Source organism: Eptesicus fuscus, chromosome 4 (assembly GCF_027574615.1).
Source record: "Eptesicus fuscus isolate TK198812 chromosome 4, DD_ASM_mEF_20220401, whole genome shotgun sequence".
NCBI classification, from domain to species: domain Eukaryota; kingdom Metazoa; phylum Chordata; class Mammalia; order Chiroptera; family Vespertilionidae; genus Eptesicus; species Eptesicus fuscus.
Window position 1 is genome coordinate 75516781 of NC_072476.1, and position 17849 is coordinate 75534629.

General features: G+C 36.6%; 1 protein-coding gene across 1 annotated transcript in view; it reads left to right on the top strand.

The window, feature by feature from the left end:
- Window positions 1–17849, top strand: part of MRPS27 (mitochondrial ribosomal protein S27) — a 78430-nt gene that overhangs the window by 2820 nt on the left and 57761 nt on the right. Inside the window, exons 2-4 of the mRNA XM_008161912.3 lie at window positions 1269–1346; window positions 14416–14486; window positions 16558–16616. Of these exons, the coding sequence (XP_008160134.1) occupies window positions 1269–1346; window positions 14416–14486; window positions 16558–16616 (208 nt within the window). The remainder of the gene's footprint in view (window positions 1–1268; window positions 1347–14415; window positions 14487–16557; window positions 16617–17849) is intronic.

Consider the following 17849-nt stretch of genomic DNA (forward strand, 5'->3'; position numbering starts at 1 on the left):
TCAACATATCTGCATTGTTTCCACTTTTTGGCTATTATGAATAATATTGCTGTGAACATTTTTATACAAATTTTTGTGTGGAAACACACTTTCATTTCTCTTGGGTATATACCTAGGAGTGGAATTGCTGGGTTATATGGTAACTTCATTTTTATGTCTTAAGGAACTGACAAATTTTTCCAAAGTGGCTGCACTACTTTACATTTTCACATGAAATGTAAAAGGTTCCAGTTTTTCTACATTTATATCAACAACTGTTACTATCTGTCTTTTTTTATTATAGTCACCTTAGTGGGTATGAAGTGGAATTTCAATGTATTTTGCATTTCCCTAATAGCAAATGATACTAAACATCTTTTCATGTACTTGCTAGCCATTTGCATGTATGTATATATGTTTGTGTGTGTGTGTGTGCATACTTTTCCTGTTTTAGAAATATTTGTTCAAATCCTTTGCCCATTTTCAGTTGGGTTATTTGTCTTTAGAAATTTTGAGTAGTAAGAATTATTTATATATTCAGGACACAAATTCCTTATCAGATAAATGATTTGCAAATGTTTTCTCATTCTGTGAGTTTTCCTTTCACTTTCCGGATAGTGTCCTTTGAAGCACAAAAGGTTTTCATTTGAGCTCATTTGTTGAGCATTGCCATATGCCAGCCCTTGTGCTAGGTACTGGGAATACAGCTATGCCAGTTTGTGAGTTACCTGAAATTTGGCTTATTGGTTTCTCTTATTTACCACTAGGGTGCTGGTTTACTGGGTAAGATATTATTGTTTGCTTTATGTGAAATAAGGGTAAATATGCCGATCTAAGTAACATGGCAATGTTTTGAGAACCAACTAATGATTATGAGGCATTCGATTAATGAGTTAAGCAACAGTTCAGCAAATGTTTTCAGTTCCAAAGGGTCCTAGGGCTTACCTCGGCTATAATTTAATGGAAGCAAATGGTTCCTAGGCCTAAAGTTAAAGGAACAAAATTACCAGCATTTCTACACATAACATTATTGTATAAATTTTCAGTTTTCTGTTTTGTTTTGTTTTGTTTTGTTTTTTTTAGTTTTCTGTATCTTATACTTGCTAGAGGTTGAGTGCATTTTGTCAGGAACTGAATTGTTAACTGTGCAATGTTGGTTACAGTATCATGTTAGAATCTTTAAATCTAATAAATTGAACATATTACAAAGATATGTTTAACGAAACAGGCATATAAACTGAACCTGTTGTGAAACCATGAATGTTGAGATAATTGTCTTTTTTCCTCAGGTAAACGATGTCTGCTTTCTGCAGCATATGTGGACAGCCAGAAATGGGAAGCAAGAGAAAAAGAAGACTGTCACCTCGGTAGGTACCCGTGTGTCATTTTCAGTCATTCCATATGTTTATGATAATATGTTCATATGATGTATTATGAAATGATGCTTTTATGATAACCCAATTCAGATAAGTACATTTTAGCTTTGAAGAAGAATTAGACTTTTGTTTCACACATGGCAAAATCATTTTTGTTATCCTGCTATTTCTTTTTTGCCTTGATGAATGGTCTTCCTAAGTTATGTAAACAATTCTTTTTTGTTTTTGTCCATTTTTATTGTATAGTTAGTTAGTTGCTCTGCAGCCTCTGTTTTATGTTATCTGCAAAGAAAAATTTGTTTTATATTTTTTTTTTAAATATATTTTTATTGATTTCAGAGAGCAAGCGAGAGGGAGAGAGAGATAGAAACATCAATAGTGAGAGAGAGAAATTGATTGGCTGCCTCCTGCATGCTCCACACTGGGGATCAAGCCTGCAACCCCGGCATATGCCCTTGACCAGAATCAGACCCAGGACTCGACGCTCTATCCACTGAGCCAAACCTGCTAATACTCTTTCATCTTTTTTTATCGTCATTTCTTAACTTGTGGTCTTCAGACAGCTTTTTTACTCCTCTATTTCATTGCCAGATGACAGATAGATTTGAAAGCAGTGTGATAATCTCATATAAACCATTTAAGGAAAATAGTTAGGTAACACTTCTCAGGCAGTAGGCTCCTCATTATAGGCTCCTGTTCCCTATGTTATATTACACTAATAGCAGCCCTTCTTTTATAAAATAACAAAGCCTAAAGAAATCACTGACCCTATGATCATTTTATAGAAATGTACATGCTACATATATATAATTTATTTTATAGATAACATCATTGTGATAACATCAGATGATTGGTGATAGTTTTATGGGGATAATGTAATTTGTGGATCAGTTCCAGTGCTGATCTAATATTTTCCAAAAAATTTCTTTCTCTCTTTTTTTTTTTTTTTGGCTTATGTTAAATAAGAAGAAAGTCTCTCTGTGTTTATGGGTTCTTCCCATAATTTGAGCAGGCAGGATTCTTTCATAGCTAGCTATATCGTCTACCTTGGAGAGCAAGAGTTGATTTGTGAGACCTGGCATTGGATGTATGGGCAGGAACCAGCCAAAACAGAGCTGTGGAGAATCTGAAGATTAGTAACTACATGTTTGCACTGAAATGTAGAATCACTGTGAACCACAGACAGAAATGCAGATGGATACAGATGTGGTGTATTAGCAAAGTCAAATACCATTTGGTATTATAGCATTATCATAGGTGCTGACAGCTTTATTCACAAAATGGTGAACAATTCTTGGTAAAGTTCTGAATGAATCAAAGTGCTGTCTTTCCTCAGTTTACCTAGTAGTTGCATTTATGGAAAATTCAGCTTATTTTCAAATTATGCCCCCCAAAGTGCTTTGTTTTTATATGTAAAATGGAGTTTTGTTAATTATAAACAGATATTTTTAATAGTGTAGATGTCTGCCATGTCATACATGATATGTGGATCGAATATTTTTTAATTTTTATATGGAAATAATTTGAAATTTACAAAAAAAATCATAAGAATAATACAAAGAGCATCTGACCCTTACCCCAGATTTACATATTGTCACCATTTTGACCCATTTGTTTTTGCTTTCTCATTCTCTATATACACACTTTTTTTTTTTACTTTTTGAAGAGTTTTTTTGCATATATTACAGCTCTTTATCCTAAATGCTTTAGTGTATATGACCTGACATTTTTAAAGAAGCCAGTCCCTTTTTTAAATAGGATATTCTTCCTTTTGGGTTTGTCTGAGGTTTCCTTATGATTAGATTCCAGATATGCTTTCCCAGTCAGAATATTGTCAGTGCTATTTTGTCCTTCTCGAGGCACACCTAGAGATACCTGTTGTCGATCTGCCTTCACTGGCTGTGTTAATTTTGATCACCTAGTCAAGTGTGTCTTATTTCCACACTGGAGAGTTATGATTTTTCTCCATTATGACTACTAGGCAATCTGTGGAGAGATATTTTAATATGCAAATATCATGTTTAGCAAAGGTTTCCCCCTAGATTTAGCATCTATTGAGGCATCTTGCCTGAATCAGTCTTTATTACAACAATTGCAAAATGATGGTTTTCCAACTCCAGTAATACTTCCTCATTTACTAGTTAGTACTCAGTATTCTACTGTGAGCATGAGCCCTCCCTACTTTCCCATTTCTTCCTTTGAATTATATTTATCTGTTCATTATCAATATGATCTTCTGGATTGTGGATTTCTCTTGTTTTTCTTTTTAATGATTCATTACCATTCTTGTTCCATATTTGGCTAGTAGGAGCCCTTTCAAGCTGACTCTCAATGTTCTAAGCTCATCTTGTACCTTTCCTGCTCTGGCCCAGGTATCAGCTCTTTCTCCAAGGCATCCTGGTTCCTTTTAAAGAGAATGGTATTAGAAGCCAAGATCTGCATATTAGATGTCCTGTTGTCATTGTGGAGTTTTTGCTTCTTGGCCCATTCAGTTGAAAATATGTATACACCCTATATAATAAAAGCCTAATATGCTAAGTGTCGGGTCGTCCGTTCAACCAATCAAAGTGTAATATGCTAATGATATGCTAAGGCTGCTCAACCGCTTGCTATGACGTGTACTGACCACCAGGGAGCAGATGCTCCAACCGTAGGTTAGCTTGCTGCTGAGGTCCGGCCGATTGGGACTGAGCAAGACTGGCTGGACATGCCCTGGAGCCCTCCCACAGTCACTCCCCAGCTGGCCAACCTCCCGCATCCCTCCCTGTGTCCCTCCCTGGCCCCAATTGTGCACTGGTGGAGTCCCTAAGCCTGGCCTGTGCCCTCTCACAATCTGGGGGATGTTGGAGAGTCAGTTTTGGCCTGATCCTGCTCAATGCAGGAGCTGCCCCCTGGTGGTCAGTGCGCTCCCATAGGGGGAGCGCAGCTCAGCCAGAAGCTGAGTTCACTACTGGTGAGCGCAGCAGCAGTGGCAGGAGCCTCTTCTGCCTCTGTGGCAGTCGGACATCCCCCAAGGGCTCCCAGACTGCAAGAGGGTGCAGGCCGAGCTGAGGGGATCCCCCCGCCCCCCAGTGCATGAATTTCATGCACAGGGCCTCTAGTAAACTCATAAGCATACAGATGTGCACATCCATGCATATATATATATATATATATATACATATATATATATATATACACATAAATATATATATATATATATTTTTATTATTTATTTATTTATTTTTTAAATAATGAGTTCATACTAATACTTCCAATTCCAGTATATCCCCATAGGGTTCTTCCTTGCCTTCCTCTAGTCCATATTTGTATCCTTCCCATACTGAAAACTCTGGCTCCCAAAAAGGATGATGTTTTGATGTATTGGACAGTCTCAGCAGTGTAGGTTATCTAATTTTCTGTTGTTCTGCCCATTAAGTGCCCATTGGCTGTCATTCTCACAGTAAAAAACAAAACAAACAAACAAAAAAACACCCCCATATATTCTAAAATGCCCTCTAGGGCTAATAATACTCCTTTTGGAAACCACTGTTGTAGTGATGAAACTTGACATGGACTCAATTATATTGCAAAACTTGTTCTGATGTCCTATATATGAATTAAAAGAAAAGGACTATGGAAGTACAGAGAAGAGAACGAAGAATTTCAGGAAAGTTATTGCTAACACTTTCTTAGATATGAAGGGAAGATTAGTAAATGAATCGACTATATTTGTCACCTAGATATGGGGTATAGTCAGCTGTCTGCTATTCTGAGACAAATCTAGGGGAACGTTTTCATGGATTCCTGAATAAGTAAAAACTTTTTGCCAAAAAATGAACATAATAATCTGCAACAAATAAGTATATGGAGATAATTGTCTCCTTGTCTGTTAAGAGAGTATACTTGGGAATGCAGTACCAGCTACCATTTATTGAACACCACCTAGCCTAGAATACCCTTTGTACATCCTGAATCCTACCCAGTCAGAATAGAATTTCCCTCGCCCTATCTTCTTACAACACTTGGTTATGCAGTGTGATGTGGTGAAGAGCCTGCATTTACGAGACAGACATCTAGGTGTGACCCCCAGCTCTTCCAGCTTTCCAAAACTGTCACTTAGCCTCTGTTCCTGTACTTGTAAATTAGGGAGGATGGCCATGCCTGCCCCAGCTAAGACCCTGACATGCAGCAGGTGCTCCAGAAATATGTGGAATGAACAAGTCCCTAGGCCCCTTGATTTTACCTCTATATAAAAGGTGGGAGATTCTGAAACTCAAATGGCTTGGAAGGAAAAGAGGCATTTGAGACAATATGCTTTTCCTTACTGTGAAATAGAATGTGATTAAAACAAGCATTCGCTTCTACGTGCTATTACTACATGCTTCCCCTAACTCGTATTTGAGTGTCTGGGTTAGTACCTTGGCCCTGAGAAGTGGGGGCACCTGTGGTCCGGGCGGGTGATGGATGGTTGATGCCGCCTGCGGAAGATGGGGCAGTAGGTGGCAGTGCGGACTCTTCGGCGATGCCGCGCAGCCTGTGGAGCCGCCTTTGGGCCGAGCCTTTCTGTAGCCCGCAGCCTCTCCGGAAGCCTCCTGCGCGTGTGTGGGAGGCCGGCCCTCCAGCATGTGGAGGGCTGTGATTGGGCGCGCTGATCTGGTGCGGACTCGCTGATTGGGGGAGCGAGGAGGAACGCACACTCCGCGAGTCCCCATTGGAGGACATCGGGAGGAGTGGAGCGGGGGAGAGGGGAGAGGGGAGAGGTGTGCGTCTGCGTCTGCCATCTGTCTGAAATGATTTCGGAAGATGGGGCAGTAGGTGGCAGTGCGGCTGCCTGCAGTTCTACCATAGAGTCTTCCCTTGCATTGAAGCACTGGATTAATTTTTGATTGCAGTGTAATATATGCTGAGAAGTGCACAAATCATAATGTGTAGATTGATGAGTTATCACGAAGTGAGCAAAGCTGTGTAGGATGGAACATTCCTACCACTCCAGAAGCCCTTATTGCCTCTCCCATTCTCTACAAAAGTAACCATTATCCTGACTTCTAACACAGGTTAATTTTTTTTAATGGCAAATCTAAAACATATACAAAAGTATAGTGGTATAAGGAATCCCCTTTATCCATCATCTGACTTCAACAGTTATCAGCCACGGCCAATCTTTACTTCATCTCTACTTCTCATTCCCCCATCCTGTTCCTTTGGATTATTTTGAGACAAATACCAGGTAGTATTTCAGCCATAAATATTTTATTGTATACCTCTAATAGGTAAGGTTATTTTTAATACCCATTATCACACCTGAAGTATTAACAATTGTTTAAATATGAAATATCCAGTGAATGTACACATTTCCCTGATATTCTTATAAGATTTTTTAGGGGTTTGGTTTAATCCAGATGCACATAAGGTCTGTACAATGCAATTGGTTATGTGTGTCCCCTTCTCTTGCTTTTAAAATCTTTTGTAATAGTAACAAACAAAAGAAAGAATAGTATAATCATCCCTGTGTACTGTCACCCAGCTTCAGCAGTTATCAATTCCCTGCCAGGCTTGTTTCATCAATCCTCTACCCCATCACCAGATTACTTTTTATCAAATCCTTGTTTTCAGATCATTTTATATGTATTTTGATATGTACCCTAAAAGATAAGGATTTTTTAAAATAGTTATAATGCCATTCTTATATCTAAAAATGAGTAATTCCTTAACATCATTATATATTCCATCAATGCTCACATTTCCCCAAATATCTTATAAATTTCTTTTTAATTTACAGTTTGTTGAAATGGGATCCAGATAAGGTCCATATTTATATGTGTTGAGAGGTCTCTTAAATATCTTTTAATCTGTAGGTTTCTCTCTTTCTTGTAATTTATTTGTTGAAGAAACTAGGCCTTTTGTCCTATAGAGTTTCCTACATTCTGAATTTGCTGTTTTTTATCCTTTTGGTGGTTTTATTTTATTTACTTATCCCTACCTTCTTTATGCCCTATACAACTGAAAATTAGAAAAGGAAGCTTGACTAGGATCTTTCTGTTTTGTTTTTTTTTTTTCTTTTGGCATGAATACTTCATAAGAAGTGTTGTTTACTTTTGTCAGGAGACATAGCATTTGGTTGCCCCTCTGTGATGTTAAAGGCCATTCATGATCAATGCTTAGGTCCATTATTTCATTAGGAGCTTCAAAATGTTGCTATTTTAGCTTTATCGTTTCTTCCTCACTTATTAGCCAGGAAACTTTTGTAGAAGGATTTCATTTCAGCAACAGTTTAGTTATTCTGAGAAAAAGTGTGTATGGAAAAGACAATTTTCAATAATGAGTTGACCCCTTACCATCCTCCAAAGATAATCAGTGAGGTATTGTTGTTCATTATCAATTCATGGATTTAAGCATTTCAGACATTTTAATCAATTGCAGTTGGTATATTTTTAAAATATATTTTTGTTGATTTCAGAGAGAGAGATAGAAACATCATTGATGAGAGAGAGTCATTGGTAGGCTTGCCTCCTGCATGATCCGCATGAGGATTTAGCCTGCAATCCAGGCATGTGCCCTGACTGGGAATCGAACTGTGATTCCTGTCTCATAGGTAGACACTCAACCACTAAGCCACACCAACCATCTGCAGTTGATATTTTTTTGGAAAGGGCCTTAATTCTCCAACTAGGGTCTATAGAACCTTAGGAGTTCTTGGACTTTCCAACTCAAGTCAGATGATTTCAATTTTAGACTGTTTCTGTACTGGGCTTCCTTTTGGTTAAAATAAACACTGAATTTAAGCATTGCCTCTAAATTCCTCTATTAACTGTGCAGATCTGTTGAGAAGGTACAGGGTGAAAGTTATTAGCTTTAGTCAGTTAGCAGCTTTTGAATTACAGACTAGGATCCACAGTGAATTGGATATAAGGGAAAACTATTTTCAGGAACTGGGTATAGTTCAGGTAGGACAGGCATGATGGGGAAGCTCTCTAAGTTCTATGAGATGAAGTTTGCTTGGGTCACCCTGCTAGAAACAAGGGCCCGGGTAAATTGAATTGGATTCCTGAGCCCTACTAACTTAAATATTTTTATTTCTGATTTTCCAGTTTATACTAGTAAGTAATCATAAAGTAAGGGACGCCTTTTTTATGTTGTTGTTTTTTTTTTTTAAAGAATTAATTTATTTTAGGAACTCCCTTTCCAAATCCAAAGTGAATTATACCACTGACACATTTGCATTCAGTTCAGAACTGAGCACTGTGGTCATCTCTTACTGACATTTCTTCCATTAGCTGAGCTTTAGTTTTGCTGGGTCATTTCAGCTGTGGAGACCTTTGGCTTATTGCAGTAATTTTTCAAATCCTGCTCTTGAAGCCTGATGGAGATTTTGTGAAGCCTGCTTTCTTAACTTTGTCAGTTCCATATTTGCATCTCTGTGACATCTATTCATTTACCAAGTTCTATATTTACCATCTGCTGGCTGGGCTGTTCCAGAGGTGGCCTGATTTCTGTGCATCCTCCTCTTTCAGTCTCATTTTCACACACACACACACACACACACACACACACACACACACACACCAAACGTTATTGTCTAATATTAAAGTCTTACACGCACACACACACCCCAAACGTTATTGTCTAATATTAAAGTTTTATTCTTTAAAACACACGTAAGACATTACTATTTTGCATAGTCAATTTTTCCTCAGATTGAAGCAGTTTTATTTACTTGCCATTCTAGCATCTCATGTCTATTTTAAAGGATCATTTTCTATCTTCTAAAAAAAAATCCAAATTCTAAAAAGTTCCTTTTGTAAATGTTTGTTGCTAATGAATTATCTCAGTTTCTGTTTGTCTAAAAACGTCTTATTTTTCTCTTAATTTTAAAAGATAAGATTACTAGATTTGTGAATCTCTGTTGGGAGTATTTACACCTAGCATATTATTCTGCCTTCTGATGTTCCTACTAAGAAAATACACATTGGTGTAGTTGTTTTTCCTTTGTAAGTAACTTATCGTTTTCTTCTGGCTACTTTTAAAATCCCCTTATTCTTCAGTTTCACTATAACGTATTATGGTGTGGGTGAAATTTTACTTAATTGATTTGAGATTTTATATGTTTCTTAGATCTGAAAACTTACGTCTTTCATCAGTTCTAAAATTTATTTAGCTATTATCTGATCATGTATCACTTCTCCCCATTCTCTTTATTTAACTTCTTTTAGAAATTCAATTAAATGCAGTTTAGGCCTTATTTCCTATTTCTATTTTATACTTTTCATCTTTACCTGTCTTTGTGCATTCTGTTTAATTTCTTTTAGATCTTTCATTTCACTAATTCTCACCTCACCTATGTCTAACCTGCTCTAATTTACTCATCAAGTTTCAGGGTTTTTTTTACACCTTCGTTGAGGTATTCTTTACACAAATAAACTGCACATATTTAAAGTGTACAATTTGTTAAGTTTTGACATATGTACACTTGTATATGTCGATGAACTTATCACCACAATCTAAATAATGAGCATTGTGTTCCCTTACCCACCACCACCTATCACCTTTGCAGTCCTTCTTTCCTGCCTCTTCTGCCCACCTTCCTAAATTCCCGGGTAACCACTGATATGCTTTCTGTCATTACAGATTAGTTTGCATTTTCTAGAATTTTATGCAGTAAAACCAACTCTTTAGACCACTTTATTATTTTTTTTTTAATTTCTTTATTGATTAAGGTGTCACATATTTGTCCTCATTCCCCCATTCCCATCCCAACCCCTCCCCACACATGTCCCAACCCCCTGTTGAACTTAACCGTTGGATTAAACAAAGTTCTCAGGTTGGTATATCTTGTGTAACATAAGAGTGCGAATTTGGGCCTCAGAGGTGTGAGGGCGGACTGTAGTTTAGAATCCTCAGGGACAGCATCCCTGCTGTTTATCTTTGCATGGTGCATTATTTTCTAATTAATTCACCTTTTCACTACAAGTGTAGCCCTAGCTGGTCCTGGCTTTACCTGAGCTCTCTGAACCAGTTTATCTTCTTATAAAGGCCTTGGTTACGTCCTCTGTCCCCCACAAGCCATTAAAACCAAAGCTCTGTGTCACTGGGACCTGCAGATCCTCTCAGGTGACTGCTGCCATCAGTGCTCCCTTAAACACTCAAGGTTTGTGCTCCCATCTGCCTGTGGCCTCTGACAATTACATCTACCTTCTTGAAAGCTCAGTCACATATATTTTAGTAACAGCTTTATTGATATGTGTTCACATACTATAAAGAAAAATGCTTTAACATGTACAGTATTGTGCAACCAAGCTCAGTCATGTTTGAAAATTTTTCGAAATATTTTGTTTTTATAGTAGGAGGAATATTTTAAATTCACCTTATTCCAGAAACAAAATTCAGTTTAATATATTCTTCAAGCTTAGGAGGAGCAATCAAGACTTATTATGTATCTCCCCACCGCCCCCCACTCCCATGGTAGTTTTCAAATATAACCCACTTTAGTCCCAAGAAGCTGCATCACAATCTGGTGGGGCTTTGTTTAAAAATTTGGATTCCTCTGATGTCACCTCAAACCTACAGAATTAGAATTACCCTCTAGGTGTGAGGTTAAGAATCTGAAGTTTTAAAGCCCCTCAGATGATTCAAATCCTCAACTGGTTTTATGAACCAGTACACCCCTCTATTTGGAGTAGTGTAGGGTCCTCAATGTGTATGTACTCAGATCATCAAGGGTATTGTTTTCTTCAAACAAGAAGGCTATTTTTATACTAGTTTACATGTCATTTTCTGGGCATACTTCCACATTATCTGTACAGTTTTGTTAAATTAAGTATTTTTCAGATCCATTTTCCATATAATCTTTGTTATAAATTTCCTGAGAAGCTGAGTGACAGGCAAGAAAGCATCTTCTTTAGCACATCCCTTTGAACAAAATCTGAGCATCTGCGGGCCCCTCAGTGACACATGAAGTGTGATTTTTGGCTATTGAAGCCCATAGTCCAGAAGCCTGTGGTGCTGGCCCTCTGCAGGCCGCAGCGGCCCAGCTTTCCTGGCCATCCCTGCTCGGTGCAGTTTTCTGCCTCATTCATCACGCCGGCACTACCATAGGAGGTGATTGGTCACATATTATATTTAGCAGCAAACCTCTCTCTGACTTGCAGTATGCAAATGTTATTCATCAGCTGCTGGGGCTGCAGCTGTTGCCCATTTGGAGGCCCCAGCCCTGATTTCACTTGGCTGAAGATGTCTGGTTGTGAAGGGTTAGAATAGAATCTTGAGTTACCACACTACAGAAGCCAACCTAATCCAATGTTCAGTTCTACATTGTGCACTCTGTGAAACCCACAAGGAAATGGAGGCCATTTTAATTAGGCCAGTAGACCCTGATCCTGCTTTTTTAAAGTTAAAGTTTAAATTTGAGGTAATTTGTTTTAATGCCTGTCATCTCAACACAAGGACCTCTATTATGAAGGGATTATAAAGATTTGGTATCGCTGAAACCGGTTTGGCTCAGTGGATAGAGTGTTGGCCTGCGGACTCAAGGGTCCCAGGTTCGATTCCGGTCAAGGGCATGTACTTTGGTTGCGGGCACATCCCCAGTAGGGGGGTGTGCAAGAGGCAGCTGATCGATGTTTCTCTCTCATTGATGTTTCTAACTCTCTATCCCTCTCTCTTCCTCTCTGTAAAAAATCAATAAAATATATATTTTTTAAAAAGATTTGGTATCATGGGAGTGTTGTTTAATATCATTCTGTGAACAGGTAGATTCAACAATATTAGTTTGCCTTAGTATGAAGAGGTTTTAGGGGTATCCTTATGTGTGTGTGTAGGGGGGTGTCTTTACCATTCTTTAATCACCTGGTGTTGTTCCTTTCTTGAGGAAAGTCTTGAGAAAAGCTAATTACTTTTATATCATATTAGGTTTAGGGGATTTGCAAAGTTGCTTTCCCCAGAAGCTCCTGAATCATTGAGATCATTACCTCCAGGAAAGAACAGAGGAAAAATTGGTTAAATGCACTGCATTAGGTCTTCAACAAATACTTGTCAGTTGTTTACCTCTTTCTCCTTATTACTTGATACTGATTTCTTCCACTAGGGAGCAAAAAAAATAAAAATAAAAATAACAAAAATACCCTTGGAAATCCAGTTACTTCTTTTTTCTGCTTTCCTCTCTGCTTCCCATTCTTTTCCCCCTCCTTCCCTCTCTCACTCCCTTTCTTTTACTCATTTCTTTAGGTATTTATTGAGTGCCTTTTATGGAAATGTTCTACAGACTGAGAATTTGTCATGAGTTAAAGCCTTGCCTTCATGGATTTTACTTATAAGTGTAAAAAAGAGGAAAAATAAATAGATAAAAACACAGACCAGCTATGTAGGCATTTGCAAGTCAGGAAATATTTTGGATTTTAGTCTAAGTGTGATAGGATGCTGTTGGTTGAGAGAAGAGAATGACAGGATGTAATTTATCTTTTAAAAGGCTGTGTAGAGATTAAATTGTAAGTGTGGGGGTTAAGGTGAGTAGTCAAGAGGTAAGAGATATTGGTGGCTTAGCAGTGGTAGTGGTAAGAAATATATATTTATATTTCAAAAATCTAGAGCCTATAAGATTTGCTGACAGCTGGTTAAAACAGTGAAGTCAAGAATGACACCTAGATTTTTGGCCTGAGAAAGCCAGTGAATGTAGTGGTCATTTACTGAGATGGGAAAGACTTGGGGGAAAGCAGGTTTGGAGTGGAAAGCTGCAGAATAAAGAGGACATGTAATGCTTAGACACCTATTAGACACTCAAATGGAGATGTCACCTTGGAAATACAAGTGTGGAGTTACAGGCAGGAACCAGGTAAACATACAAGTGTGGAGTCAGTAATCTGTAGATGATGATTAAGGCTGTGTGTGATGAAGAGAAGAGTCTACTGTTTAGACATTTAGGAGTCAAGAAGAGGCAGAGATCCTGCAAAGGAACCCAAGAGAGAGAGAGAGAAAAGAGTATTTTCATGAAGGCAACTATATTAAATGCTCATGAGCAGTCAGGTAAGAAGATGAGAATGAAGAATTAACCACTGGATTTAACTATGTGGAGGTTGTCATGGGTGTTAGTGGAATGATGGAAACCAAAATCTGATTTGAGAGAGATCAAGAGAGAGTGGAATTAAGGAAGTAGTCACAGTTGTACCAGGTATGACTCTTTTCAGTTGTCTTGCTGCTGAGGGGAGCAGAACAAACAAGTAGCAGGAAGGAGAGATGAGGGAGATGTGTGAATTTTTTTGTTTGTTTGTTTGTTGTTTGTTTAATAAAGTTTGCCCTTCGTAAAAAAAAGGGGAGGGGCAGAGTAAATGGGCAGAGATGCTGATAGCCTGGTGACTTGATGGTGGGAGGATGAGGTTCTCTTTTGGTTGCTTCTGATTTATACTCAGAAAAATAAGACCCATTATTATAAGTATGAGAAGACATGAAATAATGAATTTGAAGATATATGTTGCCTAGGATTTCAGATATTTTTAGACTCTGAAATAAGTGTAATCTCAGGAATACCAAGTAGCCATGTGGATATTCTACTAAAAGAAACTGGAATAGGAGTAATTCAGGCTGGAAATCATTAGGTATAGCCAGGGTACCTTCTCTGATTTGTTCAGGGAATGTATAAAAGTTATTTGATAAATTCCAATTTAAAAAAAATTAATAGCTAATATATTTACCTGGTTCAGAATGCAAAAGGAATAAATGTGAACAGTGACGAGTCTTCTTCCCTTGGCCCCTTACCATCTAATTCCTTTCCCTGGAGTCTGTCAATTATAACACTTTCTTGTGCCTCCTTTCAGAGCAACTTTATTGATGCATTTTTAAAAAACTAAATATATGCCATCATTTTTAAAATAACCCTACTGCAATTACATAAATCATTTTTAAACATTTCTAATATTTTTTATCCTCTTTAATTTACACAAAAATAATTTCTAAAAATAGCAAGAAAGTGCATCTGTTTTAATCCTGGTTTTATAACGATGGCAACCATGTGGCAGGAGTTGTATGTGTTAGGTTTTCCATAAGAAATATGTATATTTAACAAGTTCTTTTTTCTTCTTTGCCTCCACAGCTGATCTGGCATCTTTAATGGATAAAACATACGAGAAAAAGTTGCCTGTTAGTTCTTTAACAATATCACGGGTAAGAAAACTTAAATATATATATATATTTAAAGACAAAGGCGGAAGAAATCAAGAAAGGCTTTTTATATGGATGAGGCTGTGTAAATAAAGAATATCTTTTATAGGAAATATTTTTCCAGAGTATGGTATGTTTTTGTGGTTACTAATAGATATTTTATGGTGAAGTAGCAAATTTTTTGACTGAAATAAAAGCTAATAAATGTATCAGACTCTGATGTCAGTGATCATTGTTATGTATCTGATTTATTTTTCCAGGATATGGTATTCTGTTGTATAATATCATGATTTTTTTTAGTTTGATATACCCATCAGAGGAATAGTATTTACTTGTTAGTATTGGAAGTATTTTTGGTAGCTGAGAAAGTCTGTAAAAGAATGTATATTAATGTCCATGTTAAACTGCTGCAGAGCAGTGGAGGAGAAAATAATATTAGGCTAGGAACCAGGAATAGTAATTGATAGTAACCATTACTGAACACCTTCTATGCCATCTATTGTACTAGTTTCTTAACATACATTATCTTATATATTAATTCTTACAGGGGCCATAAGAGAGAAGCATTATTATCTCCATTTTACATCCAAGACTCAAGTTGATAAATTTCTCAAGTTCACACAGGTCATAAGTGGAAAAATTGGGCTTCAAACCCAGTTCTCTGTGACATCAAAGTTCTTTTCCTTCAAATAATAACTGATTTTGTCTTTACCGTGAATTAACTTTTTGACATTGGGCAATTGGGCCCCTCTCATTTTCCTCATTTCCAATCTGAGGACAATAGTATTTTCCTCGCAGGGCTGATGTGATGCTAAAATGAGCTTTTATTTGTGAAAGCTCTTTGTAGAAATTAATAGCACCATAAAAGTCAAGGTTACTGTTAAATCTAGAAGAGGAAAAGGAAAGGAACTATCATTATTTTTAGTCTGGGTTCTTTCTTTTTGTCTCTTGATATTCTCCTTTTAGTAGGGGAAGAGTTTAACTAGGTCATAACAAGTTTTATAGACTCATAATGTTCAGATTGAAGGGTAACAGAGAGGTCATTGGTTCATGAAGGATAAAATCTCTGTTGCCATAATACCTGATATTTGTTTAGGCAGCACTGCAGAATTTTAAAAACTTTCACATACATTTTCTTATTGGATCTGCAGACCATTGGAGGCAGGTGCCTTTATTCTATTTATGCAGATGGAGCACCTGAGTTCCAGAGGGGCTATGCCATCTGTTTATGCCATACAGCAAGCAATCAGGATAGCTAACTCTCAACTGCAGGTCCTGTGTTTGCACCAGTTTATCCGCCCCGTAATGAGATTTCTAAATCAAATTCATAAGTCAGAGGCATTTTGAGAAACTCTCCCCCTTTTTATTCTCCTCTCCCTCATTCTGAGGTTTTAATTATATTCACAACATGTGTTATCTTCTACTCCATCTCTTTTGCCTCTGAGTCTCTACTTTAGGGTAGAATCTATCCTTAGAATAGCTCTTTCTGTTTCCTTATTTAGTTTAGAATTAAGGAGCGTACTCATAGATTTTTATGGTTCAAAAGAAGACTTTGTTGGTTGGCTGTTTCATAGCAGAACTTAAGTCAGAATAAGAAAAATGGTTCCAAGATTGAGTTCTCTAAATTTAGATTTTTATCTCTTGAGCATATTTTTTTAGCCATTAGAGTCTTTAACCTTTCAGATATGCGTTCCCATGTATTTGGAGCTCAGAACGTAGAAAATCTTAGAGTTTAAAGATAAAGGGAAATATCAATGACTAGTTATAAATTAGTATAGTATAGTATAGTATAGTATAGTATAGTATAGTATAGTATAGTATAGTATAGTATAGTATAGTATAAAGAGGAGTGTTCTCTTGTTCTGAATAAGGTTCATGTTTGATTTCCAGTTTTTCTGATCAAGGTAGTTCTAAACAAAGAAAAAGAGAAGACATGGTGTATTTTTTTATTGCATTAGCACAGAGGGGTTTCAATAAAATTAGTGTTTTGTCTTTTTTAAGGTCGGTGTGTGAATTAAGCCCAATATATGGCATAATTCGTGTTCATTCAAAGGTTTCTATTTTTGTCTTTTAGTTTGTGGACAACATTTCATCTCGAGAAGAGATAGATCATGCAGAATATTACCTTTACAAGTAAGTTTTCCATTTTATTGGGCTATATACTTTCTTATTTCACACCTTTTTTTGACAAAAAAGGTAGTATGTATTATTATACTGTTCAACACCTTGCTGTTTACATTTCTGTTTTGGAGATCTTTTCCTATCAGTAGATAGAGAGCTTTTTCATTTTTTATATCTATATGATATTCTATACTATGATTATATCATTTAAACCACTTCCCTATTGATGGATCTTTAGATTGAGTGCCTTCTCTCTTTTTATATTATATATAATGTAACAAAAATAACCTTATACATATGTAATTTTGCACATAATCCTCATAAGTATTTACATTTGTAATTTCAATAGCTGTTTCCAAATTGTTTCCTTGGGAGGTTTTATCAGTTTACATTCTCACCAGCAGTGTATGAGAGAGGCCTGTTTTTACAACTTGGCCACTAGGAGTATTTTTACATTTTGGGATTTTTTTTCTTAATCTGAGATATGAAAAATTATATATTTATCTCTTCTCTTTATTTATTCACAGTGAAATATACTCTATATGCACTATTTGGCCTCTACTATTAATTAATACTATATTTTAAAAAATTTTTCTACGTCACCACAGTTAACTTCATTCTTCCTCTCAGCTGTAAGCAACTGCACTGTGAACTGTGTACAGATACACTCACGCATGTGTACAAAGAAGCTTGTTCAGTGCAGCACCATCTATAGCAGCAAAAGACCGGAATGACCTAAAGCTCATTAAATAATTGGCCAAATAAATTATGACTTATAGTTGATGTTCCACCTATCAAATATCTGTCAGAATGGTACCTTACAACTAACTTTTTATAATGTTTTCTTGTTGTGGTTTTAAAAATCTGATTTAGGATTTGGTCCAATTCCTGAGTTTCAAAAATAGCCTCAGATTGAAATTTAAAGTGTTTCCAGTAAGCATTACATTAGAATTCCCATTTGATCTTACTTTGTTTTGATCAAGAAGTTTCAGTTATTTTTATCAGGGTGCATTTTTAAAAGCTTTCATGAACATGTATTCAATTTTCTTTTACTTGATTTTAAAAATAGTAATGTGGCTTTTTTCTTTTTTCTTTCTGAATTGGGTGAATTCTACCACCTTTTTGGTGTTTTCAGTTTAAATATAAATCTCATAGAGGTTAGATTCTACACTATAAAAAACCTTTATTTTAAATCTACGGTTGCCTTTAACAATGTCCTAAGTTTAAATTTTAGGTCCTCAAATC